We start from the raw sequence: 24,538 nt of genomic DNA, 5'->3' as shown, positions 1-24,538 counted from the left end.
AGTGTGGCAAACAAGGGAGTTAGTTGCCACAAGATGTAAAAGTCCAGAAACATGATGGAAAAATCCAAAGAGGAAAGCCAGGAACCTGTTTATTCTAAGGAAGTTGTCTCAAAGTCTTGGGGTCATTCACAAGGAATTGCGCCAGGGACAATCTCTTCCCACTCCAGGCCACTGCAGGCCATCTGAAATGGAAAACTCCAAATACGGCTAACAGTTTGGATCCTGTTGAGTCACCAGCAGACATACCTGAATGATGCATGCCGAGTGTCAAGCTGAACCTTCACCCACAAGCAGGTAACAGAGGGGCTTCCACTATCCAACTGGAAAGCCCTAAGGATTGACTTCCAGGATTCTCAATAAACAGCCCGAACAGGAACAAAATCAGCACACTGCCCTCCCAGCCTTGTTCAGACCTTCCAATTCCATGCCTGGCACGAGGAAAGAAAAAAGTGACACAAAAGAGACCAAAACAAAAGAAGAAAAAAAAATATCCCCAGCGAGTTAAGCAGTCATCAAACAAATAATACAGTAAGTACAGGCTTCTGGGTGGGGGTGGGGCTAGAGGACAGAGGACAGAATGAGAGAAGGGGGGGATGGGTGAAGGAAGTACTTAAGAAAAAACTAGGTCCTGGAAAACTAATAGGATGGCAGCAATGAAAGAGTAAAAAATAAGGGTGAAGAAATCTCCCAGGAACTACAGTGAGGATGAAAAATAAAGAGGGGTGGAATCAAAGCAGAGGGAAGGCAGCAGTGCTCCCTTCCCAGTGAAGTCCAGCTGAACCTAACCACGCCCCTCCACCCTGCCCATCGCATTCTGACTCGATTTTACATACAGCACAATACTAATTTTTCACTCAGTAAACGCAAGAATGCAAGACTGGCTCTTTCATTCACTGGCATTTCCAAGATCAACACAGGCAGTATTTAATGAATTAGACAAAGAGAGGTCCTTAAAAGCTTGAGAAGGGAAATCTTCATCTAGAAAGTCCTATCAAATGCACACAAAAACTACTGAAAGCTTTCTATACACTGGAAGCAAAAGATTCTAGACACTTGTTGTGTTTAAAAACCAAATAAACCAGATTGAAGTTCCTCAAACTTCTAGGAAACAAGATGGACAAGTAAAAGACAATGGATAAATACTTTCTCATCTGGAATGCATTACCGGTCAAACCATCAGACAAGTTTAAATGTAGATTTAAGTATCGCTTGCAGTCTTTAAGGGTCTAAGCTAGCTCTTCTCAGCCCCCTTCAGTGACAGCTACTGAAGTATACATACCACCTGAGCAAGAATGAAGTCTCTGCAGTTATGTTGCCTTTCCAAGTTGATGAAAAGATATCCCAGCAGTGGGACATCATGCCCAGAAAACAGGTATTCTCACCAGGGAGGCAGGGGTACTCCCAGGATGACATCAACTCCAGACTGGCTAAGGACTCTCTAGGAGACATTACATTAAAGGAGTAAGAAGTGATCCACTAATTCTTGTGGAAATGTGTACAAACTGACCCTCAAAGTGAGTCTGAGAAGAATTAGCATCCAGTCCAAGAGTAGCAAGTTTAGTGATAGCAACATAACTTCAGGAAACATAAAAAATAAACTGTACAAACAGGGCTACATGTAAATAAGGACTACTGAACTCAGGGAAGAATGTGCTAGGAATACTTGTTGCAGAATTTGCTTAACTATGCTAAGATGTGCTGTACTTACGTTGTGGAATATTTGTTTAACTATGTAAAGATGTGCTTCATTTGTTTAATTATGTAATGTTGCTGTTTTACCCTGCCTGCCTAAGGCACCTGATGATCTAATAAGAAACTGAACACCCAATAGCAAGGGAGGAGGTATGGGTGGAACTTCCAAAGAGGGTGAGTAGTAGGAAGAGGAATTTATGCTTAGGGAAATTTTAAAAAAGGAGACAACAGGGAGATGCCAGAGGCCAGACAGACAGACATGGAGGAAGCAGGAAAGTGCGACATACAGAAAGAAAGAAAAGTAAAAAGCCCTGAAGCAAAACAGATGAATAGAAACAGGTTAAATTAAGTTAAAAGAGCTGGTGGGACAGACCTAAGCTAAGGCTAAGCATTCGTAATTAGTAATAAGTCTGAGTCTTTATTTGGGAGTTGGCTAGTGGCCCAAAGAAAAACTCCAACTACAAGTACTATAGTCTTTCACACACCACTTAAAACTACACAGGCACAGTCCTAAGAAAAGAAAAGGAAGAGCTGGGTGTGGTGGCATACACCTGTACAGTGTTCATACCCCAGCACCAGAGGAGCCGAGTGGGGAGGACTACAAGTTGAAGGGCAGCCAGGGCTACACAGTGACACCTGAATGAAAAAAAACCCACAATTTTCAGAAAAATCCCGCCTCCCCAATCTTCTAGTGTTTTCTCATTCGCAGCATCTATCCAGTTCTGGGAATGCGATGGTGGCAGACACTGGTACGACCAACCCAAGGAGGAGGAACACTGAAGAACTGAAGAGTACTTTGAAATAGTTTATTGGCTCATAAGACCTTTGCATATAAAAAAAATACCCAAATCACTATGCAGTATTAAATCACAATTACATTTTCTTTTACCAATCAGAACTACCCAGAATATACATTTTTTAAAAGAAAAAGCCTACTGAACAGAATTTTGAAATGACATTATGACTTAAATACTATGACAAAATAGATAATTCCTTATAACATAATTAATTGCACAAAGCTGCCAGGTATTTTCATAAGCATAATCATTGCACAGAGTGCAAATGAACACAATTTCAATGGTACACATTTAGCTGAAGTAACCACCTCCATCTATGGAACTCTTAAAATCTGGCACAAAATGTTGGTCTGTTTTAACTTTTCCCAGGCAATCATCTCCAAGATCCAGTAACTTCTGGCCTTCCTCAAGGTACAAGCATCCTAGTCATGGCCTAAAAGTCAACACCGCCTCTGCTTAAAGAAGTCAACTCCTCTCAGTTCCTCAGGCAGGTAGTCCTGGTCCACAGGCTCGCTGTACATGGGGTTATACTTGTAGCCTTTACCATAGCCCAAATCCTTCATCAGCCTGGTGGGTGCATTCCTCAGGTGCAGGGGTACAGGAGGCAGGGGCCCCTGATGATTCCGCAGACAGGCTTTCACATTGTTGTAGGCACTGTACACCTCAATGGATTTGGGGGCTCTGGCAAAATAGACCACACACTGGGCCAGAAGCACCTAGGACACAGAAGGGCATGTCACCGGGAAGATGTCACGAAGTTTATGTTTGGCATAGTACTTTATGATCTCTCCTAGTTAATTCTAAGACAAGTCCCATGTTTGTTTTTTAATTCATTTTTATAACCCCACCTCCTTTCACTTAGTCTGGACAATTAATAACAAATGGAGAAAAAGTCCTATGATGTGAGAGGGAAGCTAGACCAGTGACACGGGACATAGAACAAAACAGATACGCAAAGAACTGAGTGGGTACCTTACCTCACATTCAGGCATGCCTATAAAGTGACAGCCTTGGTAGGCAGCAACTGCTTGTGCTAAAGCTGACGGATCTGCCAGACCTGTCAGGCATAAAGAGACAAAGTGAAGTTTAAGTCACAGCACACTGTTGTTCTGTCTGTGCTGTTATAGCCAGCAACTACTACAGTATGCAGACGTAGGAACACAACATCCAGCACAATTACAGCAATTTATCTCTGATATCGGACCACATTAAGCAAAAACTATTTGAGTTATTGTTGGTGTTAAAAATGGCCTCGTGTGGATAAATATACAAAGGCCATGAAGGCATTCACAAGATTTTATGAAAATATAAAGTCTACAAGATTAAGAAGTAAAGTTTTCTGATCTTCATCTTGAGTGGCATCCAGAATCTCCCATTTCTACCTCAAAAATGAAAACCTTAACATTTGGCTGCAAAGTAAACCAGAAAATATCTCTTGCATTTCATTATTCTAAATTATCTTGAAAGATCATACATGAAGAAGAAACAGAAATGGTAACTATGAACACGGCAAAGCACATGCACATGAAGAAACAGGCCACTAAGCTCATGACAAGTCTTTGCTGTCTATTCTGCATGATTACATGGCATTCTTGGTCCAAGAGTCACCACACACCTCCCCTTACAATCTCCACTCCTCCAGACTCTCCTCCACTCACCAATGTCCTCGCTGGCAAACCTCACAAGCCTCCTGGCCACGTAGAGTGGGTCCTCCCCTCCCTCAAGCATCCGTGCCAGCCAGTACAGGGAGGCATTCTGGTCGGAGCCACGCATAGCCTTGTGTAGGGCAGAGATGCAATTGTAGTGTTCTTCTCCTGTACACCAGAGAGAGCACGTCACTTGGCTGCCTTGTGTGCCTACCTGATACACAAAGCAGCACTAAAACAGGCCTCGGGTATGCTGGGGAAGGAAGGCAGGTATCACAGCTGCCCTCCAGCCATATTCAGTGAGGTGAAACCTGGATTAGCCCCAGAGGACCTCACTCAGGGCCCCAGGACTGTTTTATAGCAAAGTCTTGTTCAGAGGAGAAACTCCTAGTGGCTGTACACATTGGGGACACACAGACACAGATGGCAAAGGTAAGGGAGAGGACAGGCACTGTCAAGAGTGATCTCTGCTACAGAGGATTGTGAGAGACAAGAGACATGGGCGATAGAGTCTCATGTCCTGGGTCCATTTCTGCCCCCATAGTCTATCTGAGTAAAACTGAGCCTGGTCATAGGCATCAGAATGGAGGCGAAGCAGCAGGAGCAGCTGTTAAAGTCCGTTTGTTCCTCCACATCATTGCCAGCTGACACCTGGTATCTGAAGCCCATGGTCATTAAACCAGACTGTGGGGACACTTGTGAGGCAGGGTCTCAGGAGACTGGCAGATGAACTAATGGTTCTTATCCTAAAAGTATTGTAGCTCCATCCTCATCACTGGCCTCAGTCAATCCTTAATCCTTGATTCACAAGCAAATCAGCAAAATGTACTTTAGAAAAAACATTTAAGTACAGGAAGCTAAAACTAGCAGTTGTCAAAAATCAGCAATGATCTCTAGACACATTTTATGCCTTTCTGACCATTCTCTCATGTAAGTTTAAGGACATGACACCTGAGAAGGCAAAGAACTCTGGTCCTAACCCGTACAGAGAAGCACCTGCTTTGTGGTCATCAGGAGCTACAACAATGCAACTGTGTTCTGGTGGGCACAGAACTCTGGCTCCAGAACAAATCCCAGCAGCTGCTAAGATGACATCTGGTCTTCAAATAGAATGACAAGAAACTAATCTGCCAAAGGGAAAATAGCTGCTAGTCTGACTGCAGGCCCCAAACCTCCAATTCCCAAGGAAACCCAAGCCAGAAATGGCATGAGTCCAGTTACTAAACTTTTATGAATAGCAGTGCCCCCACCTGGGGCTTCTCCAGTCAAGTGAGTCATGGACCCTGCCTAGATGGAAGTATCCTGTGTGATCTATATGGCTTTGGCCCCTTTTCTACCTCTCTGATGAGGGTGCTCCAAACCCTTTTCCCTCTACAGGGTAGGGCCTAGGGTTGGGAAGGGTTAGGCACTTTACCCCACTGTCAATGCTATACTCTCTAACACAGGTTACTCATCTTTACTGGGTTAACACAAGAGGTAATCCAACTGGTACAGTGAATCAAAGAACAAGCTCTGGCCTGAGGAAGTTTGGACTTGAACCCCAATCTCATTATCAATGCAGACTTTGGCAAGTTTTCTATGCTTCAGGGTTCTCATTGGGCAAAATAGGGTTGTTTTAAACACACAGGCTTTGTACAGAGCAAGTACTACAGAAGAACTAACTATACGTGTTAAGTGTTAATTACTAACTTAAAACTAGACATAACTCTACTTTTGCTTTTACTATATATATACTATATATATATGCTATATATATACTATATATATTTACTATATATATACTATATATAATATTTTCATATTAATAATCTAAAAGCCTGCGGTCAATTCAAGGCAGACCATCTGTTATTACTCTAATTCTTTCACTCTGATGTAGAGACATTTGAACTACTTACTAGATCCTACTAGTGGGCAACTGTGTTGTTTGCGATATTAAAGAAATGATAATACGAAAGCCTTCTAAAGGTAGGGCTTGTTTGTTTGCTTTGTTTTGTCTCATCAGTTATAGAAAAGTCCCAACAGTCGAAGTTAACACATTTCCAGGGCAATGGCTCTACAGTTCTTACTTATGGAGCAACCTGTAAAAGCATATTTCTTGAGAATGTAAACTATATTTATGTGTGTCTGATAATCCCCTGTGGAGCAGACATGCTGGCATGGGCATGTATGAGCACACTGGCATTAGAACATGATGTATGGAGTCCTCAAGACTGTGCTACCACATAGCTTTCACTGCCTTCCGCTCCACGTGGGACAGCAAGGAGTTAGACAGAAAATGATCCCTCATACATAGCTTCCTGGGGCTGGGCACCTCCAAGAGTAACTCCTGTTAGTAACATGTTCTAAGTAGAGTGACGTTAGTGACTCTTCCATGAGGTAGCACGGAGGTACATGCAGGCAGTGAGAAAGTACATCCTGGGAAATAAATAAAATTGGATTTGAGGATCAGTTTTCAGCACATGCTTTGTGAACTGAGAAGTTTTATGTGAAGTAGGAATAATACTAATAAGCTACCTTTCTGAAAATCTAAAAAGGAAAAAACTGTAAAACATTCTATGGCTTTTAATCAATGTCCTGATGAATGTAAAAGATGGTCCAGTCAAAGGAAAGGCTCTTCTGGGACACTCACAAGTGGAGATGAGTCATTGCTATTGATCCTCCAGAAAAAGGCATGCGAATTTGTTCACTTATGAGAAATGTTTGATTTGTTCTCATCTCATGTTAGTATTTGGCTAAAACAAAGTATGGAGCTATGCCTAGATGTTTTACTTCTCAGGCTTCTCAAGGGCTGGCAAGACATACGAGAGCGAGCATGTGAAAGTCTCCTGGCTGACGTCACACCCAGCACAGCACAGGCGGGACCCGGTGTCCGCCATGTGTCCTAGCACTATTTTCACCACAGTACTATCGGCTAGGAGCGCTTTGGTCACTCAGGATGTGCAACAAGCCAGTTCACGTGTGAGAAGCAGTGGCCAGGACCAGAGTCGTTCTCCAGCCCCTTCTCAATCCTCTAGCCAGTAAGAACGCTCATCATCAAGAAATACCAGAATAGAGGCATAGTAAACGAGAGACCTGGAAGCTCAATTATCAACCTCTTTTTCTTGTAGGACTTTTAAAGACATGGACATAGTCATATAACATGATACTATTCAGAGTCACACATATGTTCTAGAATAGAGTTCTGCCTAATCTACAGTAAGCTATCTTCATTTCTACCTTTCATAAAAAGTTGCAAATATGCTGTGCTTATGATACTTATTTCCAGCTCGCAGATTTAATAAGAGATGGGATATCTGCCATCTATAAGCATGTTCATGCAAATACCTAGTACATATTACAAAATTAAAAATTTTGAGGCTACTACTATTAAAAAAACTACTGATAACCTTGTAAACTTATCTTTTAGACTAAAAATGGAGAATTTTAACTCTTAAACCAGTAAATCTTTACTCACTGTCTTTGTAAATGATCACAAGAATCACTGTCAACTTAAACTTAATTCATGTGCTTTCAAACCGCTATGTTCTACCAGGTATTAGCAGGCAGCAAGGGGAAATCTATATCTAACAGCCTCCAATTTCAAACTCCTAAGGTCTTCTTGATTCTTATCAGGGCAGCTTGCTTTATGCCTATTTTCAGAAAGGTCAGGTAGGTATGTGTGTGTGTGTGTGTGTGTGTGTGTGTGTGTCTTGCTTCTATGAATATGCAGATTAAGTTAAGAACCTGGGGTATGCTCCAGGCTGACTGAAAGTTAGAGCTGGAAATAAGCGTGGGCACATGCTTCCCCAGCAGTTCTACACTTGCCCTATTCCAATTCCTCACCTGCTCGGTCATATAGAATGTGGGACCGCTGTAGGCCTTCTTTCACATCGTTCTCGGTGATCAGGACTCGGCTAGGAGAATAGGTCTGATTACTCTTCTTACAGAACATCTTCCTAGAGCTCAACCTGGCCAGCACTGCCAGCTGCAGTCCATTCAAGCCAGTCCGTGCATCACCATCACTAAGGTAAGCCAGAGTGTCCACTGCTTTATCTTCTATGAAGACAGAGGGCCTGCAATAGAAACCAGTTTCATTACCACCATCTGAACTAAGCTTTAACTTCACTAAGTGTTCTAGTTCTAAGGTTTCACTATTTATTCTGAATTCATATTGTTAACATAGATAACTAAGCATTTTTTAAACTGCTGACCAGATTTCCTAAGTCCTGAAGGTATGTCAGTACACTTTACCAGTCATGAGCTACATGATCTCACTCTATCTCACATGCTATCTTATTAGCCATATAGAAGACCTTAATGTACAAGTTCCTTTATACAAGTTTGTATAAAGTAGGACACAGATGCTATGCAAAGTCACTGTTGACAAGTGAGCTGTCTGTTTTTCGCCTATAGAATAGTGAAAACTTCTAGACATGCTAGCACCTCATGATAGCGTATGGAAAGCTATTTGAAGGGTAAACCACGTCTGATGACATAGGAATACACAGATCACCCTCTGGACAGGATAAGGACAGCTTTCTCTAATCAGAAAGTTCAAATCCCTCATCTTACAAACAAACAAGGATCTCAATTGCTCTGGCATAGCAGACCAAGGAAAAGTTGTTTGGAATTTTGGCTGTGGCATTCTTGGATGGCAGCATGTCACTTTCTGTGGGTACTAGTCATGCAAAATCTTCCCAGTGTAACGAGGAGCAGCCTGGGTAGTGATTAGAAGACTCTCCCAAAATTTGGGTAAGCCAACTAACCTGTTAGGACTGAAATGAATACTAACATTTATTCATTTACATATTTTTTCTGTTTTGAGGGGAGGCAGGGTCTCTCTATGCAGACCAATGTAGCCTTAACTTACAGCAATATGCCTACCTGATTCCCAGTGCTGGGATTACAGGCTTCTGTCATTCGGTCTGGACACAATCACACTTCAAAGTTCAGACATTCATATGGAAAGTCAAACTATGATTACTTTTCAAGCCTGATTTAGTAAATTTTCTCTTCCCAATCTAGTTAGCCATCTAACACATTTCATTATTTATGATATTTCTGATTGAGTAGCTAGTTGTATTTTTTGAAGGAAAAATATGCTTTTTAAAATTTACAGTTCATTCTTGTCATTTCCCATCTTTGGTTGCCATTATTTATAGTAACAGTAAGTCCTGACCACAGCTGTTCAAACTAGCTATCTGGAAAACAGTGCACAGTGAACTGGGCAGGACTTGAGAAAGGGTCTTCAAGGAGAAGAGGGACCCTGCTTATTTGCTGTGTCAACATAGAGTTTATTACTATCTACCTACCCTCAGAAGTGACCTGCAATCTCCATTTCACTCATGTAAAGATTTGTGTTTAATGTTTTAAAAACAGTCTCACTGGAGGGAAATAGGAGAACTAGAAACAAAAAAAATCACCAAAATTTACTTGGAAAGAGCTATAACGAAACTTAGTCCTTTGTACAGTAATAATAATTTAAAAAATATGACATTCTTTTCTTTACCAAAGGTATCTCAGATTTCTAGTAATTCATTATGTGTCTTAGGGTTTCTATTGCTGGGATTGCACACCATCAAATGCGACTTGAAAAGGAAAGGGTTTATTTCATCTTATATTTCTAAGTAACAGTCCATCATTATGGGAATTAAAGACAGGAACTCAAGGCAGGAGCTGAAACAGAGGCCATGGAGGAGCACTGCTTATTGGCTTACTCTCCATGATTTCCTCAGCCTGCTTTCTTATACAACTTAGGACCACCAGCCCAAGGGTGGCATTGCCTCCCATGGGCTGGGCCCTCCCACATCAATCATTAATAAAGAGAATTTACAGAATTGCCTAGAGGCAGGCACTCACTCTCTCCATCCCTTTTCCTAAACAACTCTAGTGTGTTAAGTTGACAAAAAAAAAAAAAAAAGTAAGGGCACTACAGTTCTTGTCATGTAACTTTCTAACACTACTTTCTTCTCATACTCTTAAGGACCACCTGAGTCCCAGGGCCCTAGGGACTGACCTTCCTTTCTAAAGGCAACCTCGACCAGTAGACACATCACCAGCATATTCAACATACATTTAGACTACACCATTACCATCTGTAGAGCCTAAGAAACATTTCTCAGCTAGAGATGGGACTTCCTAGAAGATGAATTAAAAGAAACTCAGAAGACACACACTAAAGAGAACATGTAAAGCAAGGACCAGAATCAGAGAGGTGGAGCCCACTGTGTCTGCGTGGGAAGGGCATGCCAAGGAAGAAGGGGATGGGAGAGGCCTAAATAACCCACTTTCTGCTTTGGAACTAATAAAAGCAACGCCTTCCATCTCCTAGGAAATCTTAGCAACTCAAAAAGTGGGAGCCCTAAATCATGAGGTGTGCTGTTGATCATTATTTTAATCTCAGCATCCCCAATAAACACTGAATGCCATATTAGAGAATTCCAGTTTTTGAAATTACTTGTATTACCCTATAAGGACAGCAGAGGTAGAGATCTTTCCTTCTGTTGCAACCCCAATGCCTGGTAGATAACACACATTCAGTGCTTGGGTAATGAGTGGGTTAATTTAGCTTTCTAACCATGTCATGGTAAGACACTCATTTCTTAAAAATAAACAAATAAAAATAAATAAATAAATGCATTAGAAAACAAGATTCCTGTTTCCAGAAACTAGAGATTAACAACCACATTCATTTGTTAATTTTCTTTTATGCTTGAACCAGCCATTAACAGTATAGCTAATATTTAAAGCAAAACTTGGATCATTCTGTATAGTTTTATATTCTTCACTTCTAAAGCAAACACACATATTAAACCTACAAAAAGTCAAAAAGTAGTCACACATTGCCTGACTACTTTCAAATTAGCACTGTTGTATATGTCCCTCCCATGAGTGTGTCCTTTATTGTTTCAGAGATTTACAAACAGCACACTGACTAGGGCTTCAAGAGTGAGCATGAGTGTATTCTCTTGGGAAAATTAGGGCCCTTACTTAGATATTTAAACTCTTAACCAAAGTGTATATGCATGGACACGTGTGCTGGTATATGTGGAAGCCTGAGGCTGATATCCAATATATTACTCAATTGTTATCTGCCTTATATACTGAACCCAGAGCTTGCCTATGGAGCTCATCTAGATAGCTGTCATTACAGGCAAGAGCACAACACCAGGTTCTAACGTATAGGTCATCTGCTATTACAGTTTGGAGTCACAGGAGCGACCACTTCAACCCTTCAGATATGATTCATATTCACAATGTCACCCATCCAGAGTATTTAAAAAGCAGGATAAAACTGTTAGCAACTCTGTTCAAATAATAAAAATGGGGGTATGCTAGTGGCACTCAGTGGTCATAAGCAAATCACAAAATGAAAATCTCTGAAGAACACTGTGCAGGAAGTTCTAAGGTGCTTCCCACCACTGCGCTTCATCTGAACCCCTGCTTTTATAAGCTTTGAAAAGTAATAATAACATAAAGTGTATTAAAATACTCTGGGAGCAGTGGGATAGCTCCACAGGTAAAGGTGGATGGTGTGTGTGGAGACCTGAGTTTAATTCTGAGACCCTACAAAGGAGGTGCTCCATGGTACACACACACAAGGGGGTCCAACACCCGGCTCTGGCCTCTAACAGCACCTGTATACACACACACTGCACAAGCACCTACAGAGACACATTAATAATAAAAAATCTTCTAAAAATTAAAATAACCTGTGATTGAATGAGACAAAGAGACAATTTATACTAAGAATGACTGTTGGGCCTAAGAAAGGCTTGGATGCAAGGCCCAGTGTAAGCTCCTGAGCCTGACTTGAGTTTTGGGCTCGGATGTGAGGCCCAGTGTAACCTCTTGAGCCTGGCTAGAGTTTGGCGGCCTGTCTCTAACCTGTAACCTCCATGTGGGGGTGACTCAGCCAGATCTGATGCAAGATTGCCCCCTGCCTAGCTACCTGCCTGCTTGGTGGAATACTATTGGCCCTTAACTCCTCATGTCACCTTACCCTATCCCAAGTTTCCCATCTCCTACCTCAGTCCTATTTAAGTTCCTGTGTGTTGGAATAAATCGAGATCCTGCTTCAACAGACTCCCGACTCAGTGTGGTTTTTTTCTCCCTGGTAACTAATGGGGGGAGGGTCTGAGACACTCACCATCCCGCTCAGCCCCCGGGAAAAGGCTGGCTGGACTGGCCCTTCCCCCGCTCTACCTGCAGGGAGGACCCTGCAAATGATAACATAGGAGCCAGTGAAATAGCTTAGTGGGCAAATGTGCTTGCTACCAAGCCAAATGGTCTGAGAGTTCAATTCCTGGAACTCACATGAAGGAGAGAAATGGCACCCAGAAATTGTCCTTTGTTACACACACACACACACACACACACACACACACACACACACACACACACACACACACACGTGGGGTGGGAAGGACTGATTTCAATTTGGAAAGAAATTTCAAAAGTTATAGAATTGAGGGTAAAATCTACTTGGGAAAAGGCTGACAAAAATTTCATAGCATCCTAGAATAAGATAATGAACAGTAAGTCATATATCATTATGAAATAATAAATGGGGCTAGTAGGATGTCTTAGTGAGTAAAGGCATTTGCTGCTTAAGCTTGAATTCAATTCACAGAACCACATGGTGAAAGAGATTGTAAGTTGTCCTTTGACCTCCACATACACTTCATGGCCTGCATGCAGTAAAACCCACACACAAAATAAAGGTAAAACAAAATAATTAAAAATAAATAAATAATATAGTGAGACCTTGTTTTTTGTTTTTGTCTAACAAACAAACAACAACAAAAGGTGATAAAAGCTTCTGCAGTAAGGAAAAAAATGGATAAACAAATGCGTTGGAAAATACATTCTTGGCTAACAAGACACAGAAGTAAAACAGTTCAAACTCCTCCAACTAGAGAACAAGCTTTGATCTTAGCAGAGAAACACAGAAAACTCCCTCTTCTTTTCTAGAGGCCTGAACTCTTCCCCACAATAGTTGTTTTTTGTTGGGGGAGGGTGACAGATGATACTGGAAAGTGAAATTCCTAGTGACTTCATGGGAGAACCAAAGAGGACAGGCTGGTTCATGTAACAAAAAGAAGCCAGGGCTGAAATACCTGCAAAGGCGTAGTAAGTGGCACTCACATATTAATGTAGCCAACTGCTGGACCTAAGGCCAAAATCATGCCTGGGACTAGAAACCTAGTCACCTTCCTGGGGCTGGTGAAACTACAGATCTTAGAAGATAATCTACTACTGCCACTTTGCAAAACCAGCATCTCTTACTACATTTTAAATGTTATCCTTATACCTACAAACAAGGACAGCTATCATGCCTCATCAAAGAAGCTTCTCTTCACAGCAAAAATGAGACCATCACAGAAAACCACAACTGAACACAATGCATACATCAACAGATCATGGAGAGTCCAGCAGCAATGAATAGATACACCCACATCATAGTTCTTGCATCTGGGCTCGGGGAGCAACACATTGGGCAGGGAGGTCTGTTTCCAGGGCTGAAAGACTAGTTCAGTCTGCTGTGAAACTGTGTCTCCTAGAAATGGCTGTATAAACAAGACCTGGTCAACGGTAGTATCAACAGACATGCTAATGTGGGAGAAAATTTCACAGGGTACTACCCCTAGACCAAAAGCTATAGACAACTAATGACTGCTGGAGAAGGAGAATTAGCTTCTGGGAGGGAGGGGCTGTAGGGAGGAAGCGAAGAGGGAAAGCAATGCAATTCTAATAATTAAAAAATGTATTAAAAAGAGAAAATACAATGTATTCTATACTCATAATTTACTCTAGTTGGTATCTTCTACTGCAGTGACTATCTTTTGCTATTTGGATGGTAGAAAACATGTCAGAGGCAAACAAAAAATTTTAATTTTTTTAAAGATCTATTTATTATGTATACAGATCTCATTAGAGATGGTTGTGAGTCACCATGTGATTGCTGGGAATTAAACTCAGGACCTCTGGAAGAGCAGCCAGTGTTCTTAACCTCTGAGCCCATTTTTTTTTTTTTAAAAAGTAAAACTATTGGGACAGAGTGGTAGAAATGAGGTCCTGTTAGCAGGCATTAGCTCTCTTGCCATGAGGTTACCTTGCTTAGAATTCCTGGACTATAGAGAAGAGCCACAACTCAGACACAGCAGCCTACACACGGATAGGTACCTTGTTACTTTCCATCCTGCTCTTAAGATCCTGCCTAGCTAGACAATCATGCAATTCTGGTTTTTCATCCCATCCTCATCATCTCCACAGAGAAGCACTCTACCTGGTTCTCAAACTACTGCTTCTTCAGAGATATTCTGCATATGCACAAGTCCTGTGATCTGCAGTCTTTATCAGTGGCTGATAATGGAGGGTAACAGCACTAGTTTTACACTCTCATTCTCAATAGTACAAAAACACCAACCACAGAACATACTCAGCCCTCGCCCTGCTCCAAAATTAATCAAGCACACAGATAGTACATTTCATTTTTTCTGTATCATGTAATCAGAATGAATTTGCTATCCAACACATTGTATCCAAAATATGTTTGTAATCCCAGCATTTGGGAAGTAGAAATCACTACAGATCAAGTTAAAGTCTAACCTGGCTACAAGAGACCCTGACTCAAAAAAACAAAATATGGATGGATGGACATACGGACAGACGGACACAAGCAGGCAGACAGGCAGGCAGGCAGGTAGGCAGGCAGGCAGAACTTCCTTCCTTTTTTGAGATAGGGTCAAATGTAACACAAGCTAGTCTAGGATGACTCTGAATTTTCACATCATCCAGCCTCCACCTCCTGAATGATGGATTATAGGCATATTTTTGCAGTGCTGGGGACCAAGCCTAGGACCTCATGCATGCTAGTAAAGCACTCTACCAATTAAGTTACATTCTGAGTTCCAAGACGACTTCATATTTTTCTACTGTCATTACTCAGCATGTAAGTTTCAATTACTATATCCTTTGTATTGTTTTAGACAAATACATTCATCTCATTATTAGCAAATGAGCTTTCGTCTTCAGTTAAAAAATTACATGTGCTCTACACAACTGTTTTAAAATAATTTAGCCAGGTGTAGTGGCACATGCCTTTAATCCCAGCACTGCAGAGGAAGGGGAATCTCTAAATTTGAGGCCAGCCTAGTCTACAGAGTGAGTTCCAGGACAACCAGGACTACAAAGAGAAACCCTGTCAAGAAAAACAAACAGAAAACAACAAAATTTAAAAAATTATGAATTACCACCAATTAAAGTTTGATTTGGATACCTGTCTTGTACACTCAGGGTCTATAAATTCTTGGATGGCGAGGATCACTAGTGTACAAAGTTTGAGAAACTCTCCTGTACACATGATCATAGAGTACTAGGTGCACTTCACACAATTGGCTTTGATCGTACTACATGCTGTCTACAGACACAGAAATGGACTTTTCCGCACTCAGTCAATATCTAGCATATGCAGGACTTTCAATGCGTCAGAAATGCTGGGATTAAAGGCCTAAGGAATTTTTTTTAAAGAGCACGCAGGCTGGGGTGGAGATGAGTGGAGCTTAGTAGCTAATCTTGTGAAAAGATCTGGGTGTGAACCCCAGAACCAAAACAAGAAACTGAATGCTTCTGTCCTACTATAATAGGGATGTACATGTATACACCGTGTGAGAAAAAACACCAAAGGAGTCCTAGATGCCATACCTGTCATCAAACACACAGCCTTCAACAGTCTAGAATTTCCCTGTGCAAGTTCTAGTTTCTATCTAGAGCACCAAAATGCAACACATTAATACAATGCACACCCACGCGCCCAGAGAGGAATCAATGACTGGGGTTAGAGTCTTCTTTTCTAGCTATACCAGTGTAACCAAATCTGATTAGTGTAAGAATGAACACACAACTGACATAAGTTAATATGAGATTTGAAAGTAAAATTTTATCCATAATTACTGAAAGACAACACATACTTTATTCTCATGGTCCCAGTACTGGAGTCATTAAGCAGTCTTGGTCAGCTTTCTTACCTATATCACAACAAAAGTGGGGGAGGGGGCTATAGTTCTCATCACTGGACCTCTGCTACAGAAACTTTGACCTCATGGGGTTTTTTTTTGTTTGTTTTCGTTGTTGTTGTTGTTGTTGTTTTTTTACAAGACAGGGTTTCTCTGTATTGTTTTGGAGGCTGTCGGTCCAGCGCGGCCTCGAACTCACAGAGATCCGCCTGCCTCTGCCTCCCGAGTGCTGGGATTAAAGGTGTGCGCCACCACCACCCGGTGACCTCATGGTTTTATTTAGAGTGAGTAAGCTGATGGGAGGAAAGGAGATCCTCTCAGCCCCATTTTGCGAAACTGTTTTTTTATCAACATGGCCACTGCTAACTGAACAATCTCATTCATTAAAAATAGTTGGGGACAACAGAGATGATCACTAGGAAGCAGGCTTGCTGTGTGCCTGGGGACAGGAGTTTGATCCCCAGATCTGACAGTAAAAGGAAAGAACCTGAAAGTTGTCTTCCTTTGTGTTCTCTCTCTCTCTCTCTCTCTCTCTCTCTCTCTCTCTCTCTCTCTCTCTCTCTCTCTCTCTCTCTCTCTCTCTCTTCCCCCCCCCACCCCATGCACACACAAACTACACAAGTTTAAAATACAATCTTTAAAAATTGTATCAAGTACAATGTAAAGTAGTCTGTAGGTGCTAGGGCACAAGAGCCACTAATTCACACTGACTGCAATGTGGTCAGGCAGACATCAAACTAGTACACAAACAAGCGATCAATAAAAGCTGTAAGTGCTGTAAAGGGACTGAAAAGTATTCTGGGAAATAGAGAGAGTCAAATACAGAGGACTATTTATTACATAGGGGCTTAAGTGGCTTATCTAGGCTACCAGTAGGCAGGTCAATTTCAGATTCAGCCTACAAAGTGGTACACACCTTGCAGAGAACCTAACAGTAATAACAAAACCATTTAAACTCTGTCTGCTCTTTTATTATGACTGCTGTAAACAATGGCAGCAATAAAATACTCTCTAGCAAAGTAAAAAAAATTATTGGCAATTGAGATGGCAGCTTTTTTCAGGAAGTCATCTAAAATGTGTTTCTTTTTTTGGTGACCTATGACATCTAACTTCTTGTCAGAAATGCTAGCAAGTCAGTAAATTATTGGAGAGCCAAGGCTAACTGCTGTGGAACAATCTTTGTAGACTGTAAGTGTACACTGCTCTCATTGTTAAAAAAAAAAAGCTGATTGGTTGATAGCTGGGCAGGAAGAGTTTGGGTGAGACAGCCTGACAAAAAATTTTGGGAGGAAGAAGGGTGGGGTCAGGAGTCACCAGCAGTAAATGAATGTGCCATGCTAATAAAGGTACTGTCACGTGGCAGAGTATAACTAAGGAATATGGGTTAACTTAAAATGTAAGAGCTAGTTAGCAATAGGCCTGCGCTATTGGCCGAGCATTTGTAAGTAATATTAAGCCTCTGAGTGGTTATTTGGGATATGGTTATTTGGGAGAGAAACATCCAACTACAGCTAATACTTATTTTACTGTGCTTATAGAGATAAAAAGGAATGTTTTTATTAAAGCAAAAGGTTCTCATACCTGGACAATTATCTCCCATGAAGGACAAAGAATAAATCATGTCTCTAATATTAAAAGGTAAGATTTACTCATGCCCTAGCCAATCACCAAGGATGTAAAACACTTGACAGGATTCTGGGGATATAAACAAGGACAACCTCCTGTTTTCTTAACATTCCCACGAAGGTGTAGGACAGAAACACGCAAGAATGAAAAAAAGCCATAACTGGGATCAACTTTAAACGAATGATTGAGGAAAATGTAAGACATATGGGATACGGGAGGTTTGTACCAACTGTGATAAAATTTTAGCAGGTTATGTGTGCCTGATCTATATGAAATCTGAATTATTCTGCTGGATCTGCTCACACTTCATGTGCCTGCAGATCACACAGAAATCTCCTAAAGCACAGAAACCCTTCTCATGGAGGATGCTCCACGGTCCTACTGACTTCATTTCAATCGTGGCAAAGCAGTGAGTGGGAAACCTGGGAGAACTTGGATTATTCAGTCTCATGAAATGACATGAAATTAAAAGGACCCTGAATAAGCAGGACATAAAATTGCATACACATTACAACAACCTGCACACAGGATAATACCTCTAGCTTAGGTAATTTTCTTTTCTTTCCTTTTCCCTTTTCAATTTGCCTTTACCACATACTGACATGAATCTACAGTTGGTCCATGGATTCTCTGTATCCTCAAATTCAATCAATCTTTGAAAAAGATCATTTTATTTAATGCATTTTTACTAAACATGTGCAAATCTTTCCCTTGTCAACATTCCCTAAACAATAGAGAACAATAGGTATTCATATAGCATTTATATTGTATTAGGCATTATAATCTAGGGAGGGTGGAAACATAGCTCAGTTGTATAGCATTTGTCTGTCATGAGTAGGGTATTGAATTAACTGCAAAAAAGATACACATTTTTTCTGGCCACATCCTAATGGCCACTCCATCACTACTGTACTGTAATAGAAAAGCAACCTCATTCTGCCCAGGGTTCCTTTGTTAAATACTTCAACATTTTCATGTCTTCCTACAAGAGCTAATGGGAGAAATCTAGACACAGGGAGAACTGCTGAAACCCAAAACCTGAGTACTTTAATCCTCACTGAAGAGTGGCCCCACAACTTGGCCTTGGAGCAAGCACAAGCAGCTGTCTGGTCCACGGCATGAGGAGGTGGGCAACAGTCTCTCCTCGGACCACATGAGGTTCCACTGCATTATCTCAGCCAGCACACCAACAAATGACTTCTGAAGAACACTCCTAACAATAAAGGAAAACCTCTGGCCCAAGAAATCAAACGGATTAGCCATGACAAACGCCACAGGGTGGCACGATGCCGAGCTAAGGAACAAAAGGAATGAGACAGCCTCTTACTTGTCACTTTCAATTAACTTCTTTACTTTCATGGAAATGAGTTTTGGAGTATGCAAAATGCTTTAGGTCATTATATGATTAGAGTTACATTAATTTCCCCCAATACTTTGAAAAAACACACTGTGGAGCAAAAAAGAAATCAGAATCTAATGCAAATCTCTGAAGATTTGTAAATTAATTCTAGAAATATATATCTATATCCTCTATTTACAATAAGGCTTCCTATAGTCTTTCTAAACCTTTAAAACAAGTGAATGGAGAAAAAGCATGAAGCATAAAAGCAAATGCCCAGTTACTACAATAACAAAGCAACATCAAAGCTCAAAGAGATGTAGACACACCTATTAGCCACAAGATGCACCTAAGAAGGGAACCATGAGGGAGGTCTTGAGGGCAGGATTAACACTTTCCTCTTTTATTTTCCTTACAGGCAGATGAACAGTTCTTCTCTGCCGCCACCCCTCCACTGGCTGAGGCCCAGCCCTTTCTGGCCCTCTGCCAAGAGATTCTCAGGGAGGTGTGGGCGTCCAGGAGCTGCACACAATCTACTTACTCAGAGCTGCAGTTGCTGCTGTGGCTCAGAGGGTCAGTAGGACGGCTAGAGTCTAGGACATGGATTCCCAGTGAGTTGATCGCTCTCATTAAAATCGTCACCATTGCCTCTACTGGAAGCTTCTCAAGAACAATCACCCGACATCGGCTTAGAAGAGCAGCATTGACCTGGAAGGAAGGGTTCTCCGTGGTTGCACCAATCAGTGTGATCGTCCCACATTCCACGTGAGGAAGGAAAGTGTCCTAATCATGGGAGGAAAAGAGAAGACAGTGATTCTACTAGACAGCCATATGCAGAATTCTATGTAAGTTGTCTATCCACTCTTTCATTTTCCTAACTTTAACTTTTCAGTATACTCATCAGATATTGCAGATCAATTTCAAGAGTATCCTTCCTGAAATTAGTATATGTAAAGCTCAGCTTTTGGGTGCAGTGTCTAACCTGGTCTCTTGTTGGAAGAGTATGGTAGAACACCTACCTATCAGTACAATTCCAACAATTTCAACATAAACTACTTTGCTTAGAAAAGCACCTTCTACCCAATGCTGAACTGGTACACAGTGTGCACACCTACACAACAGCTTTTTACAGAAGATCAGTGTTAGTAATTCAATCATCTTGTTACTGTTCTTAACAAAGTGTCAAGTATACAACCACCAGACACTGTCTAAAGGGGAAATGTCAAGTCAATGGCCCCAAAAGAAACCTTGAAGCCAACATCAGGCAGAACTCTAATGTGCTGTTTGACTAAAAAAGATTCAATTCCTATCTGCAGTTAAAAAGCTGCAACAATGTAAATCAAAGAAAAAAGTATGCCTGAAAAATTTTTTTCTATTTGGGTAATTCAAAATGAAGCTTTACAGAAAAACAAATTGTATCATTTTATTTCTAAAGGCCTTGAAATATTCAGACTATCTTATAATATTTATCTTGACAAGAGCTAGAAGGCACAGAAAACAGAAATAAATTTGAACTTAAAAATACTGGGGAGAAATAAAACCACAAATTTGTGGGGGGGGGGGTTGGTGGTAAGAGCTAGAATCCAGGATTTTTTAAAGCTAGATAAGTGCTTTATACCTAGTCTTAAAATGGTCTTTAGATCGAGTTCAACTGGCACAATGCCTTCTTAGATTAAAAGTTCTAAAAGTTGGAAACTGGATTAAAAGATCCTTTTCTTACATGGGCAGCCCAGAGATAGAGCAATCATTTTATTTATCAGAGGGAGATATCTAAAAATACTTTTAAAAAATAGAGAAATAAGCCTGAAGATGGGTGGAAAGCCTGTTGATCTTGAGAAGAGTTAATATTTGTTGCATTTGTATACTGCTTTATACTTTTCAAAGTGATCTTACAGTCTATGTATCCGATTTTCTGCACATAATATCTGAAGAGTAGTAAAAAGTTAATATACCTGCTGAGATTTATTAAACCGATGAATCTCATCAATAAAAAGGATGGTTTTCCTTTTGAAAAAGCTCTTTTCATTCTGAGCCTGCTTTATGACATCTCGCACATCATTTGTCTTGGCATTTGTTGCAGACAATGTCACAAACCTTATGCTGTGCTTCTTGCTGTTGTTGGCTATGATATGAGCCAAGGTGGTCTAGAAAAAGATGATATACAAAGTTTGAAAATCTCATCAGACAGGCTGGGCAGCATGCATAGGTACCACAAGCAGCATCATAACTATTTAACCAAATACACTGAACATGGAATGCTGAAACATAGAGACTATAGAATTTTTAAAAACATCACAATGAAAATAGGAAGATAGTGAATTCTGACCACCCCCCCCCAGCTCCTTTTGATTCTCTTTTGGTAGACTCTTTAAGATCTTATGAATACCAATAAAGAATAGCAGTCTTGATATAGCAAAGCCAGGGTGACAGCTGTGACCTCTCACCAAAGAGAAAATTCTTTCTCCTTTGGCCAAGAGTATAATGTCTAAGGCCCCTGGATAAGAGTTGATCCTTGAACCAAGCTCAAATGGGAAGCCAGCAGATTAGCTGAGAAAATCAAAATGAGTGACTTCTGAGGGCGATGGTAAGCAGCAGGCATGTGGAGATGGCCATGTGCCATTTCTGAACATCCACTCTGGAAGGAAATTAAAAGCAGCAATTCGATCTTATTACTACTTACCAGTGAACAAAGACTGAAGAAAAATCTCTTAATCCAGTACCTGGCACTTAATGGGTGCTCAATAAATATGTATTTGCCATTACTAACACTACTGTTAGAATTCAGTATTAAAGATGGGAATGAAGAAAAAGGGAAGGTTGCTTCCTGAATGACAAACTGTTCCTGAAGAGAAAGGTAGCACTTTATTTTCTGAAAGTTGGTACAGTTGAGTGTCATTAGACACTGGCTGCTTGGTAACAAATCCCAGCTTACCTGTGCCTTTTGGAATTAGGCTCCCATGTCATATAGGCTTGTGACTATCACCAACTGCCTCACTGAGCAGACTTGGCCCAGTAAATCTCTTGCATTCAATCCCCCATGACTCACCACACATCTCTCTGCAGACCTTTTCAAAGCCTACAAGCATCAATAGCTGAATGTTCACTCTCATATTGCTACACAAATGTCAGAATTACTACCAATGCTAGGCACCAAGCCCCTAGATGGAGTAAGCATAGAATCTGGGAGGCAGGACGTCAACAACTAAACAACTAACATGCTATTTTGGGGGCTGGGAGTGTAGCTCAGTGATGGAGGAGAGGGCAAGGGCCAGGGCTTACATTGCTTTATCTGGGGTACATCTGACTTATGCTTGACCAGAGAGAACATGAGTACAAGGAGGCACAACAGGAGTGATGTACTGCAGAAAAATAAAGAGGCGTGGTGGGGAGAGGAGCTGTAAAGAAAAGCAGGATAGACATCACAAATGCGCTGTGTCTGAGGCAGCCTGAACCTCAAATCGAGAAGCATTCTTTACGTCCCAATCCTGAGCTCATTCTTTATTGTCCTATGGATGGGGCAACCTATGAACAGGATTGCAATTTATCACATTTTCTCAAGTATTCTTCCAGTGACCTGTTTGCTAAACCCATGATATCCTGGACAATCCCCTCTGGCTGTGGTAAGATGACACACAGAACAAGACACTACAGCATTACTGCTTTTCTCAAGTGGAAGGCAGTATGAGAAAGTTATGAAAATGCCTGTTGAAATGATGCACAGAAAGGGAGATTTCTATTAGTTCAAAAAAACCAGTTATAATAAACCAACTAGTGGGAAGCAAAGGATGTATAACAAAAATTAATTACTTTTCCACAACAAATGGAGAGTACAAAATGTTTCTTCCCCAATTTTTGCAGCATTCCCTTTGCTTGGAACCAGGTCACTAAAAAAAAAAAAAATCAGGGATGTGGGGGTACATAGGAACGCAAAGATAGTTCGAAACTCAGTCCACATCTTCACATAAATCAAGAAATTGGGGCATTTTCCTCTGGAAAACGCCCAACAAGGAGGTCTTGGGAAACTGGGGGAATGACATACTTGCTTCCTCATTACAAACTCGGCTCACGCACCGGGACCGCGCCCCCAGGCCTTCCCTCTCAAGAGGAGGGGTCGGGAATTCTGAGGACCGCACCCGGCCCTTGGCAAGAGTGACACTCACCTTGCCGCAGCCTGGCGGGCCCCACAGGATGACCGAAGGGATCTCGTTGGTCTCCAGCAGCGAGCGGAGCAGAGTCTCCTGCCCTACGGCCCTACTCTGCCCGATGTAGTCCTGCAGCGTGTCGGGACGCATCTTGTCTGCCAGCGGCTTGCCCTCCAGCATCTGTCGGATCTCCTCGGCTGCCACTGCCCGGGGATGCGAGCGGCCCGCGCTGACACCAAACGAGGCATCGGCGGCGTCCGCGTCCCAGTGCCCGGGGTCCTCCTCGCCGTCCACGTCCGCGTCGCCATCGCCGTCCACCCCCGCCTCCTCCTCCTCCTGAGCCTCCGCCTCGTCCCAGCTGCGCGGAGATGCACTGCCCGCCGCGGCGGCGGCCGCCGGCCTCTTCCCCAAGCCCTTCCTAGCCGGGCTGCTGGAGCGGGCCACCGGGAAGTCGGGGATGAGGCGCGCGCCGCTGGGCGTGGGCGGCGCGTCGTAGCTCTCACGGCTCTCGGTCTCGCCGCCGTCGTCGCCCTCCTCTCCCTCGCCCTCGCTGCTCTCGGCCGCCGTCGGGGTGGCGGGCTGCTTCAGCGCTGAGCTCTCCGACAGCCGACGCCGCTTGGCGCCGGGAGGCGAGGGCCCCTTGGCCCGTTCCCCGGCGCGGTGCGACCCGGCCGCGGGTTCCGCGTGCCCCGCGGGGTGCAGCAGCAGGCAGCGGTCCAGGTGCGAGTTGATGTGCGCGGCGGGCATCATCTGCTGGCACACGGGGCACTGCACCTGGTGCAGCTGCGACAGGAAGGGGTCGTCTTCCGGCCCGCTCACCTCCATGGTGGCCGCTGCCCTCCCCGGCGCCCGCGCGGGTGCACCTGCCCCTGTGAACGCCGATGCCCGCCGCTAGGCCCCGTGCCGCGCGACCCTCGCGCGGGGAGGGAGCAGGACGCGCACGGGCCGAGGGAGGGCGCCGCTCATGCCTCACGTCCCGTGCTCCCGCGTCAACCCGCCCTCGGCCGGCAGCTGGCAACGCCTCGCGCGTCGTGTCGGGAAGTGTAGTCCGAAGCGGGCAGCCGGGTCCGCAACCGTTTGCCCCAATCGCCGCCGGCATTTTCTCGCGTTGCACTTTGGGAAATGCAGTTCGCTGCCACTAACGGGGGTCTCTCGTCTGGTTCGGTCCCGGGGAATGGCCTTTCAGAGGCGTTGCTTGGACAGGCGTGGTGCGCGTGCGCACGCCTGCTCAGTGCGGGGAAACAGCCGTCTTCCGCCCTTCCAGTAGTGCGAAAGCGGAGAGGAACTTGGGAGCTTGGCT

At 42.8% G+C, this 24,538-nt stretch overlaps 1 protein-coding gene across 1 annotated transcript; it reads right to left on the bottom strand.

The window, feature by feature from the left end:
* Positions 1-2,484: 2,484 nt before the first annotated feature.
* On the bottom strand, positions 2,485-24,211 carry Wrnip1 (WRN helicase interacting protein 1). Its single transcript, XM_005066411.4, has 7 exons — positions 23,257-24,211; positions 21,049-21,240; positions 19,638-19,879; positions 7,958-8,187; positions 4,148-4,303; positions 3,467-3,546; positions 2,485-3,205 (listed from the first exon to the last, which is right to left on the bottom strand). Exons 1-7 carry the CDS (start codon positions 24,061-24,063, stop codon positions 2,930-2,932), a joined length of 1,983 nt encoding a protein of 660 aa, XP_005066468.1. The 5' UTR covers positions 24,064-24,211; the 3' UTR covers positions 2,485-2,929.
* Between the last annotated feature and the right edge of the window lie 327 nt (positions 24,212-24,538).

Source organism: Mesocricetus auratus, unplaced genomic scaffold (genome assembly GCF_017639785.1).
Source record: "Mesocricetus auratus isolate SY011 unplaced genomic scaffold, BCM_Maur_2.0 Super-Scaffold_100013, whole genome shotgun sequence".
NCBI classification, from domain to species: domain Eukaryota; kingdom Metazoa; phylum Chordata; class Mammalia; order Rodentia; family Cricetidae; genus Mesocricetus; species Mesocricetus auratus.
This window is presented reverse-complemented; position numbering and strand designations above follow the sequence as displayed.

Bases quoted from the DNA above. Each gene is read 5' to 3' on its own strand.
- Wrnip1 (XM_005066411.4), bottom strand. From the start codon at position 24,063: ATGGAGGTGAGCGGGCCGGAAGACGACCCCTTCCTGTCGCAGCTGCAC. The intron at 3,547-4,147 runs GTGAGTGGAGGA...TATGCCTGACAG, and splicing joins GTTTGCCAGCGAGGACATTG to GTCTGGCAGATCCGTCAGCT. The intron at 3,206-3,466 runs GTAAGGTACCCA...TCTGTGTCCTAG, and splicing joins TAGGCATGCCTGAATGTGAG to GTGCTTCTGGCCCAGTGTGT.